This window comes from Hippocampus zosterae, chromosome 8, assembly GCF_025434085.1.
Source record: "Hippocampus zosterae strain Florida chromosome 8, ASM2543408v3, whole genome shotgun sequence".
NCBI classification, from domain to species: domain Eukaryota; kingdom Metazoa; phylum Chordata; class Actinopteri; order Syngnathiformes; family Syngnathidae; genus Hippocampus; species Hippocampus zosterae.
The window spans coordinates 21,750,488-21,774,356 of record NC_067458.1 but is presented as its reverse complement, the minus strand read 5'-3'; the positions used below and the strand labels follow the sequence as shown (position 1 = coordinate 21,774,356).

General features: G+C 44.5%; 3 protein-coding genes across 5 annotated transcripts; 1 reads left to right on the top strand and 2 right to left on the bottom strand.

Moving 5' to 3' along the window:
- Nucleotides 1-935: 935 nt before the first annotated feature.
- On the bottom strand, nucleotides 936-6,822 carry LOC127605502 (cytochrome P450 2J5-like). Of its 2 annotated transcripts, none has more exons than XM_052073080.1 (9): nucleotides 6,378-6,819; nucleotides 5,670-5,835; nucleotides 5,424-5,576; nucleotides 5,138-5,298; nucleotides 3,459-3,632; nucleotides 3,251-3,392; nucleotides 2,931-3,118; nucleotides 1,305-1,446; nucleotides 936-1,227 (listed from the first exon to the last, which is right to left on the bottom strand). In XM_052073080.1, exons 1-9 carry the CDS (start codon nucleotides 6,537-6,539, stop codon nucleotides 1,052-1,054), a joined length of 1,464 nt encoding a protein of 487 aa, XP_051929040.1. In that variant the 5' UTR covers nucleotides 6,540-6,819; the 3' UTR covers nucleotides 936-1,051. The 2 variants fall into 2 exon arrangements, 1 of the variants encoding a protein (XP_051929040.1); XR_007963604.1 differs by having other exon boundaries at nucleotides 1,082-1,227; nucleotides 2,911-3,118; nucleotides 6,378-6,822.
- A 111-nt stretch (nucleotides 6,823-6,933) lies between these two features.
- LOC127605501 (cytochrome P450 2J2-like) lies at nucleotides 6,934-11,265 on the bottom strand. Its single transcript, XM_052073079.1, has 9 exons — nucleotides 10,966-11,265; nucleotides 10,726-10,888; nucleotides 10,261-10,410; nucleotides 9,946-10,106; nucleotides 9,687-9,863; nucleotides 9,454-9,595; nucleotides 9,164-9,351; nucleotides 8,402-8,543; nucleotides 6,934-7,767 (listed from the first exon to the last, which is right to left on the bottom strand). The coding sequence occupies exons 1-9, from the start codon at nucleotides 11,146-11,148 to the stop codon at nucleotides 7,592-7,594; spliced, it is 1,482 nt and encodes a 493-aa protein (XP_051929039.1). The 5' UTR covers nucleotides 11,149-11,265; the 3' UTR covers nucleotides 6,934-7,591.
- Nucleotides 11,266-12,628: 1,363 nt separating this feature from the next.
- il23r (interleukin 23 receptor) lies at nucleotides 12,629-21,409 on the top strand. Of its 2 annotated transcripts, XM_052073023.1 has the most exons (17): nucleotides 12,629-12,948; nucleotides 13,129-13,255; nucleotides 13,342-13,474; nucleotides 14,772-14,959; nucleotides 15,094-15,217; nucleotides 15,299-15,456; nucleotides 15,677-15,819; nucleotides 15,894-16,050; nucleotides 16,709-16,791; nucleotides 17,078-17,282; nucleotides 17,513-17,713; nucleotides 17,843-17,941; nucleotides 18,257-18,412; nucleotides 19,204-19,344; nucleotides 19,689-19,773; nucleotides 19,912-20,002; nucleotides 20,383-21,409. In XM_052073023.1, exons 2-17 carry the CDS (start codon nucleotides 13,216-13,218, stop codon nucleotides 20,866-20,868), a joined length of 2,490 nt encoding a protein of 829 aa, XP_051928983.1. In that variant the 5' UTR covers nucleotides 12,629-12,948; nucleotides 13,129-13,215; the 3' UTR covers nucleotides 20,869-21,409. The 2 variants fall into 2 exon arrangements, with proteins under 2 accessions (XP_051928983.1, XP_051928984.1); XM_052073024.1 differs by lacking the exon at nucleotides 12,629-12,948 and having other exon boundaries at nucleotides 13,058-13,255; nucleotides 20,386-21,409.
- The last annotated feature ends 2,460 nt before the right edge of the window (nucleotides 21,410-23,869 follow it).

The following is a 23,869-nucleotide window of genomic DNA, read 5'->3' as shown; positions in this document are numbered from 1 at the left end:
TTCTCACAAAAAAAGAGAAAAATACATTTTATAGGATGAACATTTCAAGATTTGAAATAAAAACATTTCAGGACATAATTTGGTAAAAATACTTTTCCCATTGAGTTGAATATTTTAAAAAGAAAGTTGCAATTTTAATTTTTTTCTCATCAGGACAAAAGCTTTGCTCCAAGAAAAAGTAACATTTTACAAATGTATAATTTCATAAAATGTAATTTTTTTTCCATCAAAATTACCACAACTTATGTTTACTTACAAGACTCTCTCTCTCTCTCGCTATTTTTTTTTAATTCAGAGAAAAATGGACACCTAACTTTATCATAACAATGAGACTGTTTCACAAATCACATGAATGACAATTTGGTCCTCACTGGGCCAACGTGCTGGCTCATGAGGACATCAGGAAAGCATTTTACAACTGACATCAGCTCGCAAAACACGTCTGGAGGTTTCTGCAAACATTAATACATTTAATAATCTGCATCTGTGGGGAAAGGTAAACACACACACACACACACACATCACATTCATTAGAACAGCTTGTGTCTACTTGTTGCTTCGCTGTGGTGGACCAAAAGAATGTCATTGGAGAACATGTGAGACGTCAGTGGCGCCTGTCAAAAGCTGGCGTACCGCGTCGAGCTTCGGGGTGACCTGGTTCAAGACTTTCTGCAACATCAGCCGTAGTAAGACAGACAAAGTGGATGTTTGGGGAAAAAAAACTAAACAAAAAAACAGAAAATGATTATTTTTCCAAGAAAAATGCATCGACAATTTTTTTTTCAATGATGAAAAGTATTTTGAATGAGAAAATAATTCATTTTTTCCAAAGAAATTTGTGAGTTTTAATTGAAAAGGTCAGGATTGTTCTTTACAAGAAAAAAAAAGCTTATTTATTTTTAGAAAAGTAGTTAGATGTTCAAAAAGTCAAAAAATGGCAGGAGTTGCAGGAGCAGAGCAAAAAGTGTCCGCCTTTGCAGGGAGCCAAGCAGAATTAAAAAAAATAAATAAAACAAAATAAATAAAAACTGTGAATGTGCATGTTGAACCCTCAGCGGGGCGTGGCGCGGATCTTGAAGGGGTACGGGGTGCGCGTCACTCCGACGATTCCTTCCGAGCTCAGCTCCACTCCTTCCGCAGCCGAGAAGGTGAAGTTCTGCAGCATGGCCACCAAGAACAAGAACAGCTCCATCCTGGCCAGGGCCTCACCCACACATGCACGTTTTCCTGACGCGCACAAAAACACAGTCGTGATCATTTTCCTCCTTGATTTCTAGGCAATGCAGCTCGGCGTCTTGTATTACCGGCAGAGAAAGGTAAGAATGCATTCCTTTTGACAAAATTGCCATTGGAGTCCAGGAAATGTCCGGGGTTGAACACGTGCGGAGTTTCCCATTCGTTCTTGTCAAAGAGCACCGACGTCAAGATGGCCAACACGGTGCTGCCCTGCAAAACGCAAACAGATGATGGGGAAGCGCATTTGATTCAGATGATTGACGTGCCCACCAAATTGCGTGTCCATGAACTACTCGGGCTGGTACTACTAAGTGAAAAATGGCGGATTCTAACCAAAATGGCTGACTTCCTATTCTGTTTCATGTCTGTGTTCTTGAGATTTTTATTATGTTTTTACTTTTTATTTTAGACATCCCCATCCAATTTCATTTTGATCGGTGAAACTGTGTAAGATTTATTTTATTATTATTTTTTGTAACTTACTGGAGGTTACCAGTGAGTGAGATTCCAACCAAAATGGCTGACTTCCTATTCTGTTTCATGTCTGTGTTCTTGAGATTTTTATTATGTTTTTACTTTTTATTTTAGACATTCCCATCAAATTTCATTTTGATCGGTAAAACTGTGTAAGGTTTATTTTATTGTTATTTTTTTTTTTGTAACTTTCTGGAGGTTACCAGTGAGTGAGATTCCAACTAAAATGGCTGACTTCCTGTTCAATTTCTTGTATGGATTCTTGAGACTTTTTTTTTGCCATGTCCACCAAACTAAAACTTGTGTCAGGCGATTTTATTTAAGACTTTCTCAATGACACGACTGAGTGAGCAATGAGTGGTTCCAACCAAAATGGCTGAGACATTTACTGTAGGGCAGGGGTGCCCATTACGTCGATCGCTAGCTAGTGGTAGCTAGCGGACTTGTCCCAAGTCGATTGCGAGGGGTGTAGAGTTTAAAAAAAAATTTCTTTGCTCATGTTAATAATATATATTTTGTATTATTGCACATTGTACCCTAATAATCCGATCAGTCTCACTTTCATTAAAAAAATATATTTAAAAAATAAAATAAAAGCAGGTCACCTTTTACTTACGGTCACGCGTGACTTACGTCTCCGGAAGTTGTTAGCGCTCAGCAGTCTGCAATTGCAGCTTGTGGTCACAGCCGTTGTGATCTAACTCTTGTTGTTATTATTAGTATATATATATATATATATATATATATATATATATATATAATTTTTTTTTATGAGCCAAAGTTCATTTATTGTACAATTTACCAACGGCACTCGCAAAGAAAGGCAATCCGGATGGCTGAGAGAAGCATTTCAAAACAGTACGCGTGAGCTACGGTAGTTAATGGGCTGCAAAAGTGCGTCGCATCCCTCCGCGTCAGGTCTCCCAATAAGGTAGGCAGTGGTTTCGTTTTAACTACTTAATAAAATGTCTACTTTACATCTTAGGGACCTTATGGCTAATTGCTCATCGTGGCATGCGTGTGTCAGTGTGTGCGCATGTGTGCGTCAATGGATCGATCGCGGGAGATTGGTTGATTGACAAGTAGATCTTAGGTTCAAAAAATGTGGGCACCTCTGCTGTAGAGAATCCTGTTACGATATGAAATGCTCATCCAAATTAGTGTTGATTGGCGAAACTGCTGTCAATATTGAATTTCTACCGCATTCTAGACTGCTGCACCTTGGGGATGACGCAACCTCCCAGTTGGATGTCTTTCGAGGCCACTCTGGTTCCGTTGAGGGGAACGACGTTGGCCATCCTCTGGATCTCATGGATGACTGCGTTCGTATAGGGCATGTGGGCTCTGTCGCTCATCTTGGGTAAGCGGCTCGTCCCAATCACTCGCTCGATCTCCGTTTGGACTTTATCTTGGGAAAGGATGGAAAATATTGACGTGGTGATGAAGGGAAGAATTGTTGCGCTGAAAAATTGCCGATTTAAGCCAGAATTGGCCACTTGGCGTTCCATTCCCGGGCGCACGTCCTGGAGCAAAAACCCACCCATGATTTGAGGGTTCTGGATGAGGAAAATGAGGCCCCACTGTAGCGTCTTGGAGGAAGTCTCCGTCCCAGCAAGGAACAGATCCATACAGCACAGAACCAGATTTTCTTCTGTGAAACCCAATTCTGCGTTCGCTTCGTTCTGTTAGGAGAAGCCAGAAAACACAAAGTCAGAAGCGTCTCCCTCTCGGAGCTCCCGTCGACTTACGTCGCTCGCCACCAGGAAGGCGTCGATGTAATCTCGTGGATCGCTGGGGTCCAAAGCCAACTTGTGGCTCTTTATCTGGGCGCCGATGAACTCCTGCAGGGCTTGGAAGTTGGTGAAGATTGCGTTGTGGGGACCGGGCAATCGCTTCATCAGCGCTGGGAAGGCATTGTAGAGCTGCGCCCAAGGAACATAGAGTTGGACAAAAGTGCTTTTCCCATCTTGTGGTTAGCGTGTGAATTAGCATCTGAGTTAGCATTTGAGGTTTATGTCTAAAGCGAGCGATTTCCAGAACCACGTTATTCAATAGGCCCCACGGGAGGGAATCTTGGAGCTAAACCAAGGCAACGTAGACTTGGACAAATGTGCTTTTCTCTTCCCGTATTAGCAGCTAAGTTAGCATCTGAGTTAGCATTCGAGGTTTATGTCCAAAGCGAGCGATTTCCAGAACCACGTTATTCACCAGGCCCCACGGGAAGGAATCTTGGAACTAAACCAAGGCAACATAGTCTTGGACAAATGTGCTTTTCTCTTCCCGTATTAGCAGCTAAGTTAGCATCTGAGTTAGCATTCGAGGTTTATGTCCAAAGCGAGTGATTTCCAGAACCACGTTTTTCACCAGGCCCCACGGGAAGGAATCTTGGAACTAAACCAAGGCAACATAGTCTTGGACAAATGTGCTTTTCTCTTCCCGTATTAGCAGCTAAGTTAGCATCTGAGTTAGCATTCGAGGTTTATGTCCAAAGCGAGTGATTTCCAGAACCACGTTTTTCACCAGGCCCCACGGGAAGGAATCTTGGAACTAAACCAAGGCAACGTAGACTTGGACAAATGTGCTTTTCTCTTCCCGTATTACCAGCTAAGTTAGCATCTGAGTTAGCATTCGAGGTTTATGTCCAAAGCGAGCGATTTCCAGAACCACGTTTTTCACCAGGCCCCACGGGAAGGAATCTTGGAACTAAACCAAGGCAACGTAGACTTGGACAAATGTGCTTTTCTCTTCCCATATTAGCAGCTAAGTTAGCATCTGAGTTAGCATTCGAGGTTTATGTCCAGAGCGAGCGATTTCCAGAACCACATTTTTCACCAGGCCCCATGGGAAGGAATCTTGGAGCTAAACCAAGGCAACGTAGACTTGGACAAATGTGCTTTGCTCTTCCCGTATTAGCAGCTAAGTTAGCATCTGAGTTAGCATTCGAGGTTTATGTCCAAAGCGAGCGATTTCCAGAAGCACGTTTTTCACCAGGCCCCACGGGAAGGAATCTTGGAGCTAAATCAAGGCAACGTAGACTTGGACAAATGTGCTTTTCTCTTCCCATATTAGCAGCTAAGTTAGCATCTGAGTTAGCATTCGAGGTTTATGTCCAAAGCGAGCGATTTCCAGAAGCACGTTTTTCACCAGGCCCCACGGGAAGGAATCTTGGACCTAAACCAAGGCAACGTAGACTTGGACAAATGTGCTTTTCTCTTCCCGTATTAGCAGCTAAGTTAGCATCTGCGTTAACATCCAAGTTAGCAACCGATTTGCCGTCCAGTGCAAGCGAGTTCCACCCCTGTCCGACGCGTGTGACTTTCACACCCATGACGCTCGCGAGAACCCACACTGTACCGAGAGACCACAGAGTGCGCTTGTGTCGGCGTGACAACGATTAGCATCCGAGTTAGCATCCTGATCCCCTCACCTGGCCCCACACGGAACCCTCCAGATAGACCAGCTCTGTCAGGTTCTCGTGCAATTGCTGGATCTTTGGATCATTGTAGTCGAACCTCCTCCCAAAAATGACCTGGCAGATGATGTTCCCCACCGCTCTGTTCAACAAGTCCGCCGGATCAAACAATTCGCCTGTGGTAAAGGCGGCGGCAATCCAACAAACAATCATTCATTTGAAACCTTAACCCTCACGTCAACTTACCACGATTAAACTCAGCTCTAATTTGTCATATTTGATGGCTTGAGTTAAACGTCACCTTTGTGTTCTTCCACGGCCCGTTGCAGGTGTTGGCTCTCCTGGCATACGCTCCTCTCCAGGGTGCCGTCGGCCAGGCCGAAGGTGCGCAGCATTCCCATGGCGAAGTGACGCTGCGTCCTCCACGTCTCGCCGTTGCAGCACAAAATCCCCCCTAAAGGTGCAACACACCGAGTAACGCTGTTCTGATGACCGTCCGTACGATACCGAGTGTGTGTAGCACCCTTTTGCGTGTTGCTTATGCTACCTTTGTGTTGATTGTACAGTCTGGAAAACAAGGCTTGGTATGGCCTGTCCACAAATTTGTCAGCCTGCGTCACCAGCACTTCTTTTACCGTCTTCCATCCGCATACGAAAACCGTCTTCTCTTGCCCCACGCGGATGCAGAACACGTTCCCGTAAGTTTCGGCCAACTGCACGGGGGGATGGGTGGGGGGGGACACAATGGTGCCCTGTGGTCAGCTGAGGTGCATCATGATTCCGGCACAATTATTCTCTGTGTGCTGAGCAATTTGGTCATTTATTGATAATGGAAGCATTGAGCGGTTCCCCTCCCCGACGCAAACAAAGCCGTGGGAGAAGATTCCAGTCTGGCGCGACAAAGCTACATGAACTCAAAATATGAGCTTGTATTGAAATTCAATTTGGATTCGTTGATTCCGTTTTAGGTAGTATTATTCCAATAAAGAAGCAGGTTTTTTTGGGGGGGATATGCTGTTCCATTATGATAGACATGTCCACGCAATCTCAGATTGATTCGCGAAACAGGCTCATTTTTGATCAATTTCAAACCCTGGAATCCGATTCTCAAAAACCAACATTTCAGACGTCCTGTTCAAACTGAAAACCGGAGCTACAGTATTTTTTTTCCCTGACTTTCCAGGCGGTGATCCCCATCATACAAAATCTGTGCATCGTCGAGCCCCCCCCCCCCCCCCACGATGTCAATTCCTACCTGCGTGAGGTATACGTGAGGCTGCTTGACGGGGATGTTGAAGACATTCCCAACGAGAGGCAGTGCGAGTGGCCCGGGCGGGAAGTGCGCCGGTTCCCTTTTGCCAAAGATGCACACCACCAGGAGGAAAAGGGCCAAACCTAAAAGCAGCACCCCCCACATATTTAGACCAAGCAAAAGGCTATAAATCTACACGCTGTCCCGTGCGGTACGTCGTACTTGTGCCGCTTGTCTAAAGTGGTGCCCATTTGACGCTGAGCGATTTGGACACACCTCCCGTAATTGAATTCACACTGTGGGGCTATTTGAGCGTCACCAAAACAAACCCATCCCAACAAAATGGAAATTCTGGGACGATTTTAAAAGTAACGCTTGAGGTATCCGATACTTTTCCTAATATTATAATTGATTGCATTCCATCGCTACACAGTAAAAAAGAAAACACACACAACTTGCATTTTTGAAGCTAAAACAGTCAATTAAGTTGGATCAATTTGAAAATATGAGAATAATTTGCAAGCAAGTTGTTTGTTTATTATGAATTCAACTAAAAATATCGAATTGATTTGTCCAACATAAAATTTATCGACGTTTGTCGCCCTGAAATTATGAGCCTACCCACTTTTTTTTTAAACATCATACAAACAGTAAAAAATGTTCTTTTAAATAATGATTTTCTTCAGTGAAAAAGAATATAGATTCCATTTCACGTTTCTCCGAAAGCGGAGTTAATTGAAAAACAAAAACACACACACACACAACCGTTTGATGAGCTCCAGACACATTCAAATAGTACCGGGAAGGCAGCCAAAACAAACATTGAGGGCAAATTTCTTTTTTCAAAGGTGGGGGTGGGGGGCGTTTAAAAAGGCAGGAAAAAAATCTATTTACTAAATGAACAACGTCGCAAAATTGAAAGTAACAAAGAAACGGCAAGAAACAAAACGGGAATATATGTCAAAGTAATAGAACTGTCACAATAGCGAAGTAAAAAAATAAGCCCCGCCCCATTTTGTACGGCACATTCGAGCAGGGGCGTGTAGACTTTTCATATCTACACGATTGTTGAAAATGGCTTTTGAAAAGTAAATGAAAGCTCCAAGTCACCGCTTGCTCTTTTATTTGCAATGTATCGCGCTAATGCGTCATCAGAAGTCAAACTCTCATCCTAATCCAGGATCCTCTCGGGGAGTGCAGGCAGGCGGGGCCCCCCATCAGCGCGTTACGGCCAAGGTCCGGAACTCGGCGGGAGAATTGGTGAAGCCCTGAACGGCTTCCAGGCTGGGCGCCTCTCCGGGAACGGCGACGAAGGTGAAGCGTTGCAGGAGGGCCGCGAAGAAGAGGAAGAGTTCCATCCGCGCCAACTGCTCGCCCAAACACGCTCGCTTGCCTGGGAGGAAACACCGTTTACTCACTTTGCGGCTTTGAAACCGGCAGCCTGGACAAAGTATGGCCCGCTGTTTTTAATTTTTATTATTTTTTTTAGGTACGTCATAAAATAACTGGTTAATTTATTCATTGGAAATGGAAGAAAATAAGTGACAATTGCTTAAATGATATATTGGATTAAACGGTTAGTTAATTTATTGTGAAAATTAAAGATTTTTTTTAAAAAATGCACATTTACGGTAAAAGTACGTAAAATATCTTTTTCAATTGGTTGAATTGTTTATTTACGCGAATTTAACGTAAATAAACAATTCGGGCAGTAGGCGGGGGACAACCCTGAATCGGTTGCCAGCCAATCGCAGTAGTCTATTATTAATAATGTTAAAACATGAGAATTAATTATTGTTTTATTAATCTTGAACTAGATTAAATAGATTATAATGAACTCATTTCAATTTTCCATACTTTATTATTATTATTGTTATTTTATTTTTAGTTCTTAATTTTTTATTTTATTTATTTTTTTTGTTAACCTCAGCTACAGCTAACCGGTGCCGTATTTCCCTTCCAGCCCAAAAGTGTGTACACCCCTAATGCACCGGAGCGACGGAACTTTGACGTTTGTCGCCGCAAACCTGCAGAAAACGGCAGAAAGGCGTCTCTTTTGCGGAAGCGGCCCTCCGAATCCAGGAAGTGTTGAGGGTTGAACGTGTCGGGCGTCTCCCACTCGTTCTTGTCGAAGAGCACCGACGCCAGGTTGGTCACGACGCGTGTCCCCTGTGAAGGGGGCGGGGCAAATGATGTCATACTTGCATTATCCCACAACATATATATCGGCCTCTATTTCTTTTACTGCCCCCTGAAAGTTCTTTTAAACCAACAGTTTCACCAATCACCTTGAAATTGTGTGGATGTGTTTCATAACGCTGCGTATGAAAAAGTCTCAAGGACGCGTGCCCCAAATTGAACCGTACGTCTGTCATTTTTCTTTGAATCAATTATTTCTCACGCAGTCATACTCTCGAAAGTGTGGGGGGAAGAAAAAAAATGTTGCCTCCGAAAACCAGTTTGACCATTTGAGATGAAATTGTCTCATAACAGATTGCATCAAACAAAAATCCCAAATGCCCATTTTTTGGAATTGAAGAGGAAGTCAGCCATTTTGGTTTGAAGTGGGCTCGTTGCCTTGAATTCAGTGATGAACGTCAATCGCTGCCAAATGTGACCTGAGTTTCCTAAACGGGATTTGAAGTTGCCAGAAATGTGCATTGTCAACAAATTCACCGTTTTGACATTTCTGTTCATTTTAGCAATATGAAATTTGGCAGGCATGTCTACAATTGCTAGCTGTACACCTTTTTGTATTTGTCCTGCGTCTCACAACTTTTTTTTTATACCTTTGGGATGAGATATCCTTCCAGTGTTGTCTCCTTACTGGCCATCATGGGGAACCCCAAAGGAACGATGTTGCCGATCCTCTGAACCTCATAAATGACGGCTTCGGTGTAGGGCATGTTAAGTCGGTCCGACAGCGCGGGCAGGCGAGATTGTCCAATCACGTTGTCGATTTCCGCCTGGACTTTTCCTGTTTAGCAAAAAAAACCAAAAAAAAAAAAAAAATTCAAAAGACGAAACACAGTAGCGGATTCTTATGGGTCGAGATCTGAACCCTGACGGCCTGTCTCACTTTGTATATCCGGATAGTGCATCATGTACACCAGAGCCCAGCGCAAGGTGGTGGCTGCGGTCTCTGTGCCCGCCTCCAGGAGGTCCAGGATGGAAACCAGCAAGCTTTCAATGTGGAATCCGGCTTCGGGGTCTTCCTTCAGCTATAGAAAATACTCTCATTTTAACTTCACGACAAGCAGCGATTGGCAACGGATGCGCAATTCTTCAAAGTTTTTGACTGAGCAAGCCCACCTTTTCTATCTCCCCAATGTACTCGTCAATGAAGTCGCGGGGTTGCTCCGGGTTCCACTGCTCCTGGTGCTTTTGCACTTCCACCTTCAGGAAGTTTTCGATCTCCCTGTAGTTGGCGAGGACTTTCTGATGCGGGCCTGGCAGGTACTTGAACAGAGTGGGGAAGACGTTGTAGAGCTGTAGATGGAGCAAAAAACAAAAAAACAGGTTGCTTGATGCAGCAGGGATTGGGTTTGCAACGACACTACAGGCCCTGGACCTGTGCAGATGAAGAACCGGCTAGCAGAATGGCCTCGTTGTCCAGCTCGAGAAATTTGCGGTAGTTTCCATCGCTGTACTCAAAGCGGTGTCCAAACAGCACCGTGCAGATGATGTTGCCAACCGCGTTGGTTAGCGTGTAGTGAGGGTTGAACGGCTTCCCTGGAGATGCGAAGCATCATGGGATTATTTGATGCTATTTTTTTTCTGGCAAAGAAATTATAGCATTGGGGAAAAAATCCATCAAATACGTACATCTCTAACATAGGACGTTTTTCGACCGCGCGGCATTAAGGGCATTTAACGCGGGACTTGCCTTGCTCCTCTTTGAAGGCCTCGCACAAGAATTCACATTCCACTTTGATGCAATTTTCCAGGGTTCGCTCGCCTTCTCCAAAGTGGCGTAGGTGGGTTAGCGTAAACTTCCTGTGCTTCTTCCACGTGTAACCGTTGCTCATCACCACACCTGCGACAATGTCAACCAACGCGCACCGTTGCCATGACGAAGCACAACAATGTTCCTCTCAGTCAGGGAGTGTTTTGATGTGTTATCGAGCAGTCACGAGTTGTCCTGCCACAATGCTCACTTCTGCACTGAACAAAGCAAATGGAATGTGTGCCTACCGGTAATATGTGCCAGTAAAAAAAAATCGACAGATGCGTCGGGGGCTTGTCAAAGGACACACCCGTTCACTGCCCAAAAGCCCAACTTGGTGCAGAAATGAGCAATCAAATACCCAAAGTCGTAATCCAATCTCATTTTCACAACGGTCTCACTCACCGAGACCCTTGAACATTTCATCGAAAAGCGGGAGACCGGGCCGCTCCACAAAGCTGTCCGGTTGGCTGACCAGGGTCTTTTTGACAGTGCGGTAACCCGAGACAAACACCACCCTCTCGCCGCCGTGCCTCACGCTGAACACGGGGCCATACTTCTTGGCGAGCTGAGAAAAAAAAAAATCCATCAGATGAATGAGACGTTTTAACAATAAGGCGTTCGCTGCAACAAAAAAAGACTTACGCTCTCCAAGGTTTGGTAGTCCATTCCAGTGAAGACATTCCCGAGAAAAGGCAGGGCCAAAGGCCCCGGTGGGAAAGTGCCGGGCCGCCAGTTTCGCAGCACGTCTCTCAACAGCAGTGCCGCAAACGCAAGCAGCAGCAAGCCACTCGCGTCCAGATACTCGTAAAGAGCTTGAAAAATCATAATTTGTCAACCGAGTCTTCTCGTCCGGCAAGCCGCGGATCAGACTGGGTTGTGTTTTGACGGAAAGGAGAAAAGGAGGGCCGGGGGAGGAAGGGTTACGTAACACGTCCTGGGTGGTGCGGTGAAAAGTAAGATTAAAGGTGAAATGATTTTAAAGCTGGCTGCTGCGCGGTGACGCCGTAGAGGGAGTGTGCACATCAGACAATTGATTGTCGATTATCTTTTATTTTATTGTATTTATTTTTTATTAATACATTCACTTGAGTGTGTTATGCCCCATGAACGCACTCCAGCAATGATTAACTGGGATCAGTGTCGGTGGTCAGTTTACCTTTGGCGCTGCTAGTCATCATTAAAACTGTGCAACTAATATGAGCCATAAAAGGGAAGGGGGCAGGGCGGGGGGATCGAAAAAAATGCAAGCCGTGTCAGTTATAACCATTTTGCCAGTCATAAAAGTAGTACAAATAATAAAGCCATGCAAATAATAGAAGTGTAGTGCGCGTGACAGAATAATCAGTCATAAAATCATCAAAAGTAAGTGAAATAAGATAAGATAAGATAAGATATCATTTATTTTTCCCACACTGGGGAAATTTACAGCCTCCAGCAGCAAGAATGTATGTAGAATGAAGAAAGAAGAAAGAGAAAAAAAACAACAAACATCTTTCAATTAAATGCAATATGATAATTATTATTATGATTGTTATTTTTTATTCATCAGCCTGACAGCAGTCGGTAGGAACGAGCGTCGGTATCTCTCCTTCTTGCAGCGCGGGTGTAACAGTCTCTGGCTGAAGGAGCTACCAAGTGCTGTCAGGGCGGGCTGGAGGGGGTGGGAGGGACTGGCCATCATAGCTTTTAGCTTAGTTAGCATTTAGCTTAGTTAGCAATAATACAAAAAGAGAAGGAGGGAAGCCAAAGAAACATTTTATAAATGTAAAAAAGGCAATTTGGATTAGAAAAAAACCCGAAATGAACCCTTTAGGGTACAACGGTTACTACAGTGGACGGCCGATCATGTTTACAGGTGATCAATATTGGTGCATGAAAGGGTTAACTAAAGTTTTTTTTTTTCAAACAATCTGATTTAACTTAAGGCCTGGTAGTCCAGTGGTTAGCACGTCGGCTTCACAGTGCAGAGATACCGGGTTCGATTCCAGCTCCGGCCTCCCTGTGTGGAGTTTGCATGTTCTCCCGGGCCTGCGTGGGTTTTCTCCGGGTGCTCCGGTTTCCTCCCACATTCCAAAAATATGCATGGCAGGCTGATTGAACACTCTAAATTGTCCCTAGGTGTGAGTGTGAGTGCGGATGGTTGTTCGTTTCTGTGTGCCCTGCGTTTGGCTGGCAACCGATTCAGGGTGTCCCCCGCCTACTGCCCGAAGACAGTTGGGATAGGCTCCAGCACCCCCCGCGACCCTAGTGAGGATCAAGCGGCTCGGAAGATGAATGAATGATTTAAATTGACGAGACAGCTCAAACAATGAAACAACAAGCCCTGGAAAAAAAAAACCATAAACTAACTGACGAGATAACCACGAAGCACACGACGCGAGTGATTGGAGGAAGCTGATTGGTTTCCACCAGGGGCCGGCTGATGAGAACAGGTGAAAAGAAAACTTCACAAGCAAGACACACGAGGAAACCAGAATACAGAAAAACGAAAACCTCGAGTCGTCGAATACGCGATTGTCAAATCGCGAGTGTGCGGGGGGCGGGGGGTTGGGTCCGCTGCGCATGCTCATTCCGGCGGGTTGCGTGTTCAAACGGGGAACACTTGCGTGCGAATGTCATCTTGCGGTGAGTCAAGTAGGGCACCTGCGGACGTGAAGACTCGCCCCCCCAGCCTCCCCACCCCGCTTACATCACTAAACCGGGTTACTGGCCTCATTTTTTTTCCGCTCCCCCACGTGCACATGAGCAAAAGCACCGCGTGCCATTTTAACACCCAGATCTGGCGCCGTTTGCCTCTCTTATCAGATGGACGCTTCACCAAACGTCAGAAGCCATCGCTCGACGCCAGGAAGTTGTTCCGCTGATGCGACGACGTTTAAGCGCTGAGCTGCGATGAGCCTCTGGAGATGCTTCATCACGCTTCTCCTCAGCAGTGAGTATTTTGTCGCTTTTTTCCCCCCTCTCTGCACTCACAAAAGGCGTCCACGTCTGCCTTTTTTTTTTTGTACTTCCCCGCAGGAAGTGGGCCACTCCTTGGCAGCTGCCAGGTGTTTGATGACAGCCTGGGTCACCTCAGGGTGGACCTGGCCTCGCCCTTTTTGTTGGGCTCGGACCTCCGGGTGTACTGCCACATCAACAAGTGCGGATGGAGGTAAGAACCCAGAGACACAACATTAGCGACAGGCGTTCATTAAAAAAATAATCAGTTTTTGTTGATTTTTCTGTCGATGAGCAGGAATGAATGCCAGTTGACTTCCAAGTTGACCTTCTTTCGAAGCAACTTCCCCCACAGAGGAAGTCGCGTTCAAGGCTAACCAAAAAAAACCCAAATAATAATAATAATAATAATAATAAATCAAAAGTGGGAACTGACCATTGGATGAATCATTAAAAAGTGCAAATTTTTAAAAAATGTATTAGTCCAAGTCACAATAAGAAAAGCTAAACGCGTAGTGTATGTAAAAATAACGCAAACAATTTTTTTGTCATTTAGTATCAAAGTAACCATAAGAGAAGTAGTAAAAAAACAAAAAAAATCTGAATGGAGCCGAATGATAAATTCTGTCTTTACAAAAAGTAATTCAAGTGATAGAGTAAAGTACACATTGCAGTAGTAATGAAGTTATCAGTCATAAAAAGTTAAAAAAAAAATTTTTAATAGTCTCCAGCTACATAAAAAACGCTTCCTGTATAAGTAATACAAATAGTTAGAAAAATAAGAAAAGGAATACGACGACAAATAAAAAGTCATGAAAAAAACGATTCTGCCGTCATAAAAGTGCAGCCTCTTCAGAAAAGCACAACATGCTTCGCGACGAAAAATGTATGTCAGATGTCGCAATCATCTAAGCAGTGAAGAAATGCCAAGTGTTGCATGAAAAAAAAATTGCCCTTACAAAAAGAAAAAAAAGTAAAGAAATCGAAAAGAAATACAAATATTGATTCAGTAAAATGGAGATTAAAGCAAATATACAATAATATAATGTGAGTCTTGAAATGATTAGATCAAGGTCATGAATATCATGTTGTACAATTCTAAAAAGCAAACACTAAAATTGATGAATAAAATCATGTCAAAAGCAATATTATGACATTCATAATAATTTGCTTTTTACAAAAAGTAATACAAGAAAAAAGGAAATAACAAGTAAAAATGAAAAATGGTCCCAACAAGTTATAATAATCAAAGTAATGCAAGATAAAACTTAGAGAATTGATCTAAAATAGAACCAAAAAGTAAGAAAAAAAACAACAAGGAAAGATGGTGAAAGTGCAACTACAACTAAGGTGTGTAATAAGATATCCTTTATTTGTCCCACACTGGGGAAATTTACAGCCTCCAGCAGCAAGAATGTGGGTAGAAAGAAGAAAAAACAAACAAAAAACAAAATGGAAAGAAGAAATAAAGTAAAAGGACGAAAAGAAAGGGCTGCTGCTGATGTTTGCAGGTCCAAAGTGTCTTTGGTGTTGAAGCCCAAGGATCAGTGGAAGAGGGACAACTGGATTGGATTGGACTGCAGCTCGGTCGTGGAGTTCAGGCTGCCCGACGTCCAGTGGCCCCGGTTCGACCTGATCTGCAGGTTGCACGAGGACAGCGTCGTCTACGTTGTCGGAGGGATAGACTTGCACGGCGGCTGTACGTACCGCAGCGTCTGATTGAAATTACGTAGCTAGCTAGCTAGCTAGAAAAGCAACGACATCTTAGGCAGTCGCCAAAAAATGACAAACTCTCATCATGGCTAACAACAAGCATTTTTCCCGTCATGAAAGGGCCCCCAGATAAGCCGGAGAACATCACCTGCGAGACCACCTCGCCTTCCCCATGGGTGGAGTGCCGGTGGCGGGCTGGACGCGACACCCACGTGGTCACTTCCTATAAGGTGTCACTCAGCAGGTCAGCTGTCAATCACTCGACGGCTGCTTGGATCGACTCGTAAAAGCAAACGTTTTGTGCGCGTGTGTGCGTCACCCGCAGTGAAAACGGCACTTGGAATTGGACGTCGGAAGCGGACAATGTGGCGCTACCGAAAGCCAAGTTGGATGTGAACCAGCGGTACCAACTGGTGGTCAGCGCCGACAACCGCTTTGGACGCTCCCGCTCAGACCCGTTTATGCTGCAGTCCGCGCGATTACGTGAGCAAGCAAGAAATGCACGCAGCGCAAAGCGAGGCAGAAACTCCCACGACAATGCACACTTAGCAGTGAAGTACAGATAATTAGCGACAAATTCAAATTCAGTTCATAAAAAAGGGATTAATGAGAATAAGTCTTATTCGACAGCAGTCACAATGAACAGTGAGAAGTCCAACATGATCATGAAATAAGGGTTCTCCCCTCCCCTCCTCTCCTGCAGTCATACCCCAAAGCCCTCACATCACACAAGTCTACTTCGGGAACTCCTCCACGCTGGCGGCCGTGTTGCGGTGGCGTACCCCCGAAGACTTGTCGCAGCTCAGCGCTTCGGTCAGACTCCGCCCAGCCAACTCTTCCTCCTGGGTAAAAAAAAATAAAAACCTCCTCCTGAGCGGGTGTGTTTCCTGCGCTGACACGCCTGCCTCTTATCGCTAAAGGAAGTGAGGGAGGCGACGCGGCTCAGCCAGGACGAGGTACGAGTGGACGGCCTGGAGCCCCTGGTAGACTACCAATTCCAGATCAGGATGTGTACCAAGGGAACCAGCAAATGCAGCAAATGGAGTTCAGACGTGATGAGCAGAAGTCCAGGAAAAGGTAAGGTCAATTTTCAAAATCAAGTATTAACATGGATTATTACACTAAAGTACAAAATAAAAATACAGGGACCATCGTAAATATATCAAAAGTGCATGTGTGTGTAGTTTATTTCTCACACCGCCCAAGATTGCTTCCATTCCTTCCTCAAAGTCTTGCACTCAGTCTATTCAGCTAAAGTACTTCTCATCCAAGCCCTTCCGAATCAGCAAGGGAGATTCCACAGGGCTCCATCTTAGGGCCCCTGCTCTTCATGATCAATCTCCTTCGATTGGGCCTCATTTTCTGCCGTTTTGATACTCTTTCATTACTTTTGGGATGTCAGCCACCTCTATGATTCCTACAAACGCAGCATATCACTTCCATCGTCCTTCGTCATCTCCTGCTTCGCAAATATTACAAGTAGTTTAGCAATGCTAGTTTCATGAACCGGTCTTTGGCGGTTCTTTTTATCTGTTAGCATTATACTAGCAGACATTTGTAAGGAAAATTAAGGTTAAATATGATGAATTTAATCATCATTTGTTGTTTTGAATTTGATAAACTTCAGATGGGCGTGCCATTAAACTGCTTGAAGCAAACAGGCCATGATGGCAAAGTGCACATTTGGGATGATAAAGCTGTCATTGATGACTGAGTTTCCTGTGTGTATCTTTAGGACCTACTCAGCCGCTGCGTGTGTGGCGGATCTTGAGCAATCACAAGAGCAGCTCACTGCAGACTGTCACTGTTTTGTGGAAGGTAACATGGTTTACTTCTTGAGATGTTTTGTGTCTTAAAGGAGACATGGTGTGTCATGTTATTTTTTTCCAATTTAAAACAAGTTCTCAGGTGTTTGCTCATGGTAATCTCTGTGAACACTGCAGCTCTGCTTATCTTTTGCCTTTTGCAATTGTGCTTCTGTGTTGTTGCTTGAAAAGATTGGATCTTCACCCAGGCTATCTTCCCAGTCATGGGAGGAGCGACTTGGTATGAGGGCCGCTTTGTGTACCGTAAATTAGCCAAATTGTTGCATCACAACCCCTAGGCTCCTCCTCCAGAGACGTTCAGTGGCCAGGTGGAGCACTACAAGATAGACCTGGGACGGGGTCCTGCGGTTCGGGAAGTCATCTGCACCACGTCCCTGTGCCGGTTTCCCCTTAAGATGCCGTCTGATCTTGCGGCGCTTGCTGTCAGCGTGGTCACCACTTATGGGACGTCACCACCGGCCATTGTGCCCCTCTCACTCTCAGGTTCACACCCAATGCATTACAACACACTTGAAGTGACATCTTGCAGTATTTGTTATTCTATTATAAAATTATCTACAAATGGATAATTTAAGATAACTTTTATTAGTACCACACTGGGGAAATGTACATATATAAATAAATGTGGTGAATAAATCATTTACCAAACCTTAATGAGAATGTATTTTGTTGAAATGGTAGCAACAAGGCTAATGTAGCACGTGGCTGTTTAGGTGATCTTGGGCCTGCTCTCAGGCTAGGTTATCCCACGGCTAACGGCAGCGCTGTGCTCGTCTCTTGGGAGTTGACTAGACCAAGGGTACCGGGAAGCGAAGAGCTGTACTATGTCCTGGAATGGACTAGCGTGCCTGTGGGACATCGTGAGCTAGGCTGGATGCAAGTGTCCATGGATCAAAACAATGCAACAATCACAGGTAAAGAAACACGAACCCACGATCAGAAAGAGTAAAGGAACATAGTGAGGCTCTTTTTTAATACGTTACTGACACCCAGTGGATAGTGAGTGTATTACACACAATTTCTTTGTGATTTCCCGTTTTGAGGCATGTCTCTGGGTGTGAGGTACAACATCTCGGTGTACGTCGTGAACACACGAGGAGTCAGCACGTCGTCCTCCATCTTGGCCTACTCAGGACAACTCAGTAATACACTCCTGCGTACATTTTTGTTTATTTTTACTGATGTTTGTTAGTTTTTTTTTTAAATGAGATACTAAGTGAATCACAGTGAACACTAGTATTGACAGGCCTTCAATTTTCTCCTACGTTTTATGTTACAGCCAAAATGTTTTTGTCTCTCCTTTCTCTCCAAATTACACACATAACACTCTGTGAAAAATTATGGCATTTTAGGTGTTATGTGTCCCTTTTTGAAGAAATAAATGAATTGAAACCTTTTAGGAATAAGACGAACATCACAAAATGTAATAAACGTCACATCACGCTTTGATGTTTCAGAACCGGACGCTGGTCCCAGGGTGTCGGTGCTGCACCACAACTCCACACACCTTCTGGTCCAGTGGGAGGACCCCGCGGTGGAGCGGCAGAGGGGCTTCATCAACAACTACACCATCTATCTGAGGACCCCGCACGTGCGCAGCCAAGAAATCCCAGGTGAACTAAAGCATCACTGCGAAACAAACACAAACGAGTGAAAATGCTGTAGTGCTGCGAGAAAGGGAACGACTGGAAGACTCTGATTGAATCCAACACTGACCTCTAGAGGCCAGTTTGAGTACTACTAATAGTATACTGCCGTTTTGCGAGCGCTTTTTAATTTTTTTTAAAATAACATGACCTGTTAATTAAATGTCGGGGTTCGTAGTTCTGCTTCCAAATTATGGTTTGAAAGAAAGTAGGTCAAGTTAGGCTTTCAAAGGTTTATTTTCTTCATCCCTCCCACCGTTCATTCCTCCCCTTTCTTTCTATGTCCCTTCTTTCCCATTTTTCTTTTTGTCCCTTATATTCATTCCCTAATTTCTATGATTTTTCTCACATACATTTCTTCCTTCCTTCCTCCTTCACTTTCTTTCTACCTACCTTTCAGCTGTCCTTCCATTCCTTTTTGTCCCTTCCTTTGCTTCCTTCCTTCCTTGCTATCATACACCATTTCTTTGCATCATTCCTTCTGTCCTGCTATAAATCCTCCATCCTTGTTTTCTTGCTTCCAACCTTTATTCTTTCCTTTCTTCCTCCACACTTTCCCTCCCGTCGTGAAATAATTGAATTTAAAAACTTCATGGTGCACCTTACTGTGCCGACCTTGGACCTAACCCTCCATTGACACATGTGGCATTTTACTGTTTGTAACTGTCATGCAAGTGTAAAAAGAAGTCAAGCCCTCCGAGGACGTGAGCATCACTTGTCAGCTTGTGTAAGACTGCTGACGTTGTCATTGTCGTTAGTGGCGGTGGCTGCGTCGCATCAGAAGCAGGCACGGCTGAAGTGTCCCCTGGGCTCCGTGGCCATCCAGATGTCGGCCTCCACCGCTGCCGGAGAGGGCCCGCGCGGGAATCTCATCTACTCTCGGCCCGCGGAGCCTGCAGGTGCCTCATCATGCAATTCCCCATGCCGTTGCTTCGACAATACTAATGCGCCGTAGAATGCGAGAGTTGGAAAATTTCAAGATGTTGGAAAAAAAGGAAAAGTGAGCATTTGGGAAATGTGAGCAATTCTTTCCAGTTTGACATTAATCAGTCAAACATTTTGAAGTTGGAATCTATGGAAGGTTAGTTTTAATTTGGAAAATGTCCTTATTCAGTTCAAATATTATTTTTTTCATGATAATGTGGACTTGTTGGGGAAAGTGAGCAATTTGTGGAATGCCTGAATGAAAAAAAATGTAAAAAAGTAATGGTTGTTGTTTTTTTTTTTAATATTTATTTTTTAGGTGGACTGGCCATGCTAGTTTTCCCTGTATTGGCTGTGGTGGCCGTCTTGGTACGGCTAGCGTGCTGGAGCTGTGTGAGGCAGAGGTACAGACGCCCCCCCCCCCCCCCGCAAAAAAAAAAAAAAATTGGACTCATTACACTAGAAGTGCCCCGTTTGAGCTTGATTGTTAAGCACAACAACAGCACTAAAAGTGTGTGTGTGCGCGTGTGTGAAATGAACAGGATCAAAGCAAGATGTGCATCTGGTGTTCCTGACTGGTTGGTGGAAAAGCTTCCCAAGCCAGAAAAAAGTCAAGCCATCAAACTACTGGAGGTTGGACACTTCATTGGGGGTACCCCTGTGCCATCCAAAACAAGACATTGTTCACTTATGTTAAATCACTCGATTCTTTACGTTGCCAGATTGTCATTTTTTTAACAAACATAAGGAATAAACAAAATCTGATTTATTATAAGATTTAATCTGGAAACTTTTTTTAATTTACTCTAATTAATTAACTCTAGTTAAATCTAGTCTAATTAATTAACTAGTTAATTAGTTAATTAAGTACTAATTAAGTACTAAATCAACTCTAATTGAATTTACTTCAATTAGAGTTAACTTACAAAAGACCGACAGCTCATTGCATGCATGATGAATACATTCAAATAAATAATCACAATCGTAATAATAATAATCATCTTCATCCTCAGCAGGACGCCATCATGAGCGAGCCGTCCTTCTCGGACACCGACAGCGACCCGCCGCTTTCCCCAATCAGTTTTGCCTCCGGCGAGGACTCGTATCCCCCCGTCCCCCCTCTCCAGCATCGCGCCAAACCCAAGACCAGTTTTCTGGAGCCGTTTGTCATAGCAACGCTGGATCACAGTTACAAACCTCAGCTGACAGTGGCCCCACAAGCAGAACCGCCGGACCAGGACCAGACGCCCCCCAGGGGGGATGACTCGGGTTTCAGCGGCTTTGGACTGAACGTGGGGAACTTACTATCCAGCTTGGAGATGGACTCCTCGGGTTGGCCCCGCACGCCGGGATCGGACTGCGGCAGAGACAACTGGCGGGACGGCGAGGACCATCCCCCTGCGGTGGATTTACAAGGTGACACTGTGGTCGAGGTCGTGCTGACTGGTGACTACATCCCTCAAATCTGCATTCCCAGCAGTGGGCGGGAAACGGAATAACCAACACTGATGTTGTTCATTCATCCCGTCTGCAAATTTAGTCGGAAACTGGACTGTTAAGTCAGCATGACAAAAAGTCTCTGTGTCAATTTTTGCATTACTTTTTCACAAACTTGACCCCCGAAATGTTTTCGATTTTGGAGAATACTTTTCTCGCTTGGCTAAACTTTCTCGAAAGTGGCCCTCCCATTTAAACCTATGTCAAAGGAGTATTGAAAATTCCCCCAAATTGTAATTTTGTGCAATATTCGACTTAATTCTCTAATTTAAGACGGTAGACTTCTAGGACAGGCTCACAATTAGCAAGGTTGCATGCAAGTTTCTCAAAAATAGTTGCTTTGCCACACTCATTAATGTTCACTATTTTGTACGTTTTGAAACAATATTTGTACAAAATTCTTGTGTGAACGGAGTCCCTCGACTTCTATCATGGTTGCAGCGAAATATCCCGAAAACTGTCAGTTTCCTACATTTTTTTTTTGGGCCAAAGTGTATTTTGTACTTTTAGTCCAATACGTGACTAAAGAACAGATGCAAAATGGTTCTCTGAATTCATCCTCCGGCTCGGTCAGCTTTCTTTGGCGGTGCATGATTTTGTCTTCTTGTAGATTCTTACAAGGAAAGACCCTAAATCTGATTTAAACCTCCACCATGCAACAAAACACTCTAAAAAAAGGCATGAGCAAAAACAATTAGCTTAGCATTTGGGGTCAGTGTTAGCTTAGCATTTGGATGTCAGCTTGTGGTATGAGTGAGTAAAAACACACCACAAGTCTATTTCCTCAAATTCAACTTAACACTTTTTTTTCTTGCAACTTCCTGAGGACAATTTCACTTCCTCATCCACCTACATCGGACACACACACACACACACACACACACACACTAATTTAAAACTGAAACAATTCAACGTGATGCTTTTTTTGGGTTTGTTTTTGATGCTTTGTGGCAGTAAGGGAAAGTCCCACAATCCATCTCGTTATTTGCGCTGATGCTTGAAAGGACTTACCAGATGCACGGAAATTGTGATTAGTAGAGCTGTGGGAAATTGTGTCGATTGTCTGGTAGCTGAGCTAAGTGGAGTTGCTCTCGAAGGTAAAATGAGAAAAGATCACGACATTGCGTTAACTGTCTGCTCGCTGAAAATGAAATATACTGGAGATGGGGATCAAATGTGTGTGTCTCAATGTAAGGAATTGTACAGGTGGAAATGATCCCAGTCGCTGGGATGTCACAATTTAACACATAAAAATGACTTCCTTACAAAACATCACTTATGTAACGCGACGTAGCATAATGTAACATAGTGTAACATTACTTAGCATGACGTATTTAATAGATGATGAAGCACCATTGCAAACCTAACATCACATCACGTGCCATAATGAGGCGTAACATCCTGAAGTATAACGTACTGGAGTGTAACGCAACGCGGCGTAGTGTAACGCAATGTCACGTAGCAAAATGCCATAAAGCGCAACGCGAATGTAGCAAAATGGAATGGAGCATGACCGGGTTAACATCGCATACCACACATCACAAAACATTCATTTGCGTAATGCGGCGGAGCGTCACGTCGCATAGCGTAGCATGACATCATCACGTAGCATCACGAAACGGTCAAGTAACATCACATCACGTACTACGACATGACACCACATTATGTAGCGTAGTCGAGCATGATGTAAGTGTAGTGTCGCGTCATCACTTGGAGTTGAATTAATGTAACTGTGATGTGGCGCAATGTAACGTAGCATGACGGAATGTAGCATAGCGTCATGGAAATTAGCAATGTACACACGGTGTAATGTAACATCAAATACAATACCATCACCAAACATTCATTCATTCATTCATTCATCTTCCGAGCCGCTTGATCCTCACTAGGGTCACGGGGGGTGTTGGAGCCTATCCCAGCTGTCTCCGGGCAGTAGGCGGGGGACACCCTGAATCGGTTGCCAGCCAATCACAGGGCACACAGAGACGAACAACCATTCGCACTCACACTCACACCTAGGGACAATTTAGAGTGTTCAATCAGCCTGCCACGCATGTTTTTGGAACGTGAGAGGAAACCGGAGCACCCGGAGAAAACCCACGCAGGCCCGGGGAGAACATGCAAACTCCACACAGGGAGGCCGGAGCTGGAATCGAACCCGGTACCTCTGCACTGTGAAGCCGACGTGCTAACCACATCACCAAACACTGCTTATGTAATACAATGTAGCAAAACGTCACTCAACAAAAGATGAGACCCCCCCCCCCCCGCAAAAAAAAGAAAACCCCATCAATATACAACATAGCAAAGCTAAACAAAATAACACGACACAATATGGCGGCCCAGTAGTCCAGTGGTTAGCACATCGGCTTCACAGTGCAGAGGTACCGGGTTCGATTCCAGCTCCGGCCTCCCTGTGTGGAGTTTGCATGTTCTCCCCGGGCCTGCGTGGGTTTTCTCCGGGTGCTCCGGTTTCCTCCCACATTCCAAAAACATGCGTGGCAGGCTGATTGAACACTCTAAAAATTGTCCCTAGGTGTGAGTGTGAACGTGGATGGTTGTTCCTCTCTCTGTGCCCTGTGATCGCCTGGCAATCGATTCAGGGTGTCCCCCGCCTACTGCCTGAAGACAGCTGGGATAGGCTCCAGCACCCCCCGCGACCCTAGTGAGGATCAAGCGGCTCGGAATATGGTGAAACAGTAATGCCAAGAAGACTCGATCAGATAGCGCACAAAGGGTTGGAGGAGGGTTGTGTATTGTCGTGGTGCGACACGTCACCGCACTGAACTTCCTCCATTCAAGCGCAACTTTTGACTCATATGCTAACAAAGAAAAAAACAAAAAAAACAAAGGATGACGCTTGTCACGTTCGCCGTGCCGACCACGTGGAAGATGATAAAGATCAAGTGAGATAAAGACGACGCACATCATGGAGGATCCATCGTCCTGACTTTTGGGTAAGTAGATTTTGCGTCAGTGTTTATGAACACCGACACGGTCGAC

Bases quoted from the DNA above. Each gene is read 5' to 3' on its own strand.
- LOC127605502 (XM_052073080.1), bottom strand. From the start codon at position 6,539: ATGTGGGGGGTGCTGCTTTTAGGTTTGGCCCTTTTCCTCCTGGTGGTG. The intron at 5,836-6,377 runs GTAGGAATTGAC...CCCCCCGTGCAG, and splicing joins CTCACGTATACCTCACGCAG to TTGGCCGAAACTTACGGGAA. The intron at 3,393-3,458 runs GTAAGTCGACGG...TTCTCCTAACAG, and splicing joins CCTTCCTGGTGGCGAGCGAC to AACGAAGCGAACGCAGAATT.
- LOC127605501 (XM_052073079.1), bottom strand. From the start codon at position 11,148: ATGATTTTTCAAGCTCTTTACGAGTATCTGGACGCGAGTGGCTTGCTG. The intron at 10,411-10,725 runs GTGAGTGAGACC...ACATTGTCGCAG, and splicing joins TGAAATGTTCAAGGGTCTCG to GTGTGGTGATGAGCAACGGT. The intron at 10,107-10,260 runs GCAAGTCCCGCG...TCGCATCTCCAG, and splicing joins GGCCTTCAAAGAGGAGCAAG to GGAAGCCGTTCAACCCTCAC.
- il23r (XM_052073023.1), top strand. From the start codon at position 13,216: ATGAGCCTCTGGAGATGCTTCATCACGCTTCTCCTCAGCA. The intron at 13,475-14,771 runs GTAAGAACCCAG...TGATGTTTGCAG, and splicing joins ATCAACAAGTGCGGATGGAG to GTCCAAAGTGTCTTTGGTGT. The intron at 14,960-15,093 runs GTACGTACCGCA...CCGTCATGAAAG, and splicing joins GATAGACTTGCACGGCGGCT to GGCCCCCAGATAAGCCGGAG.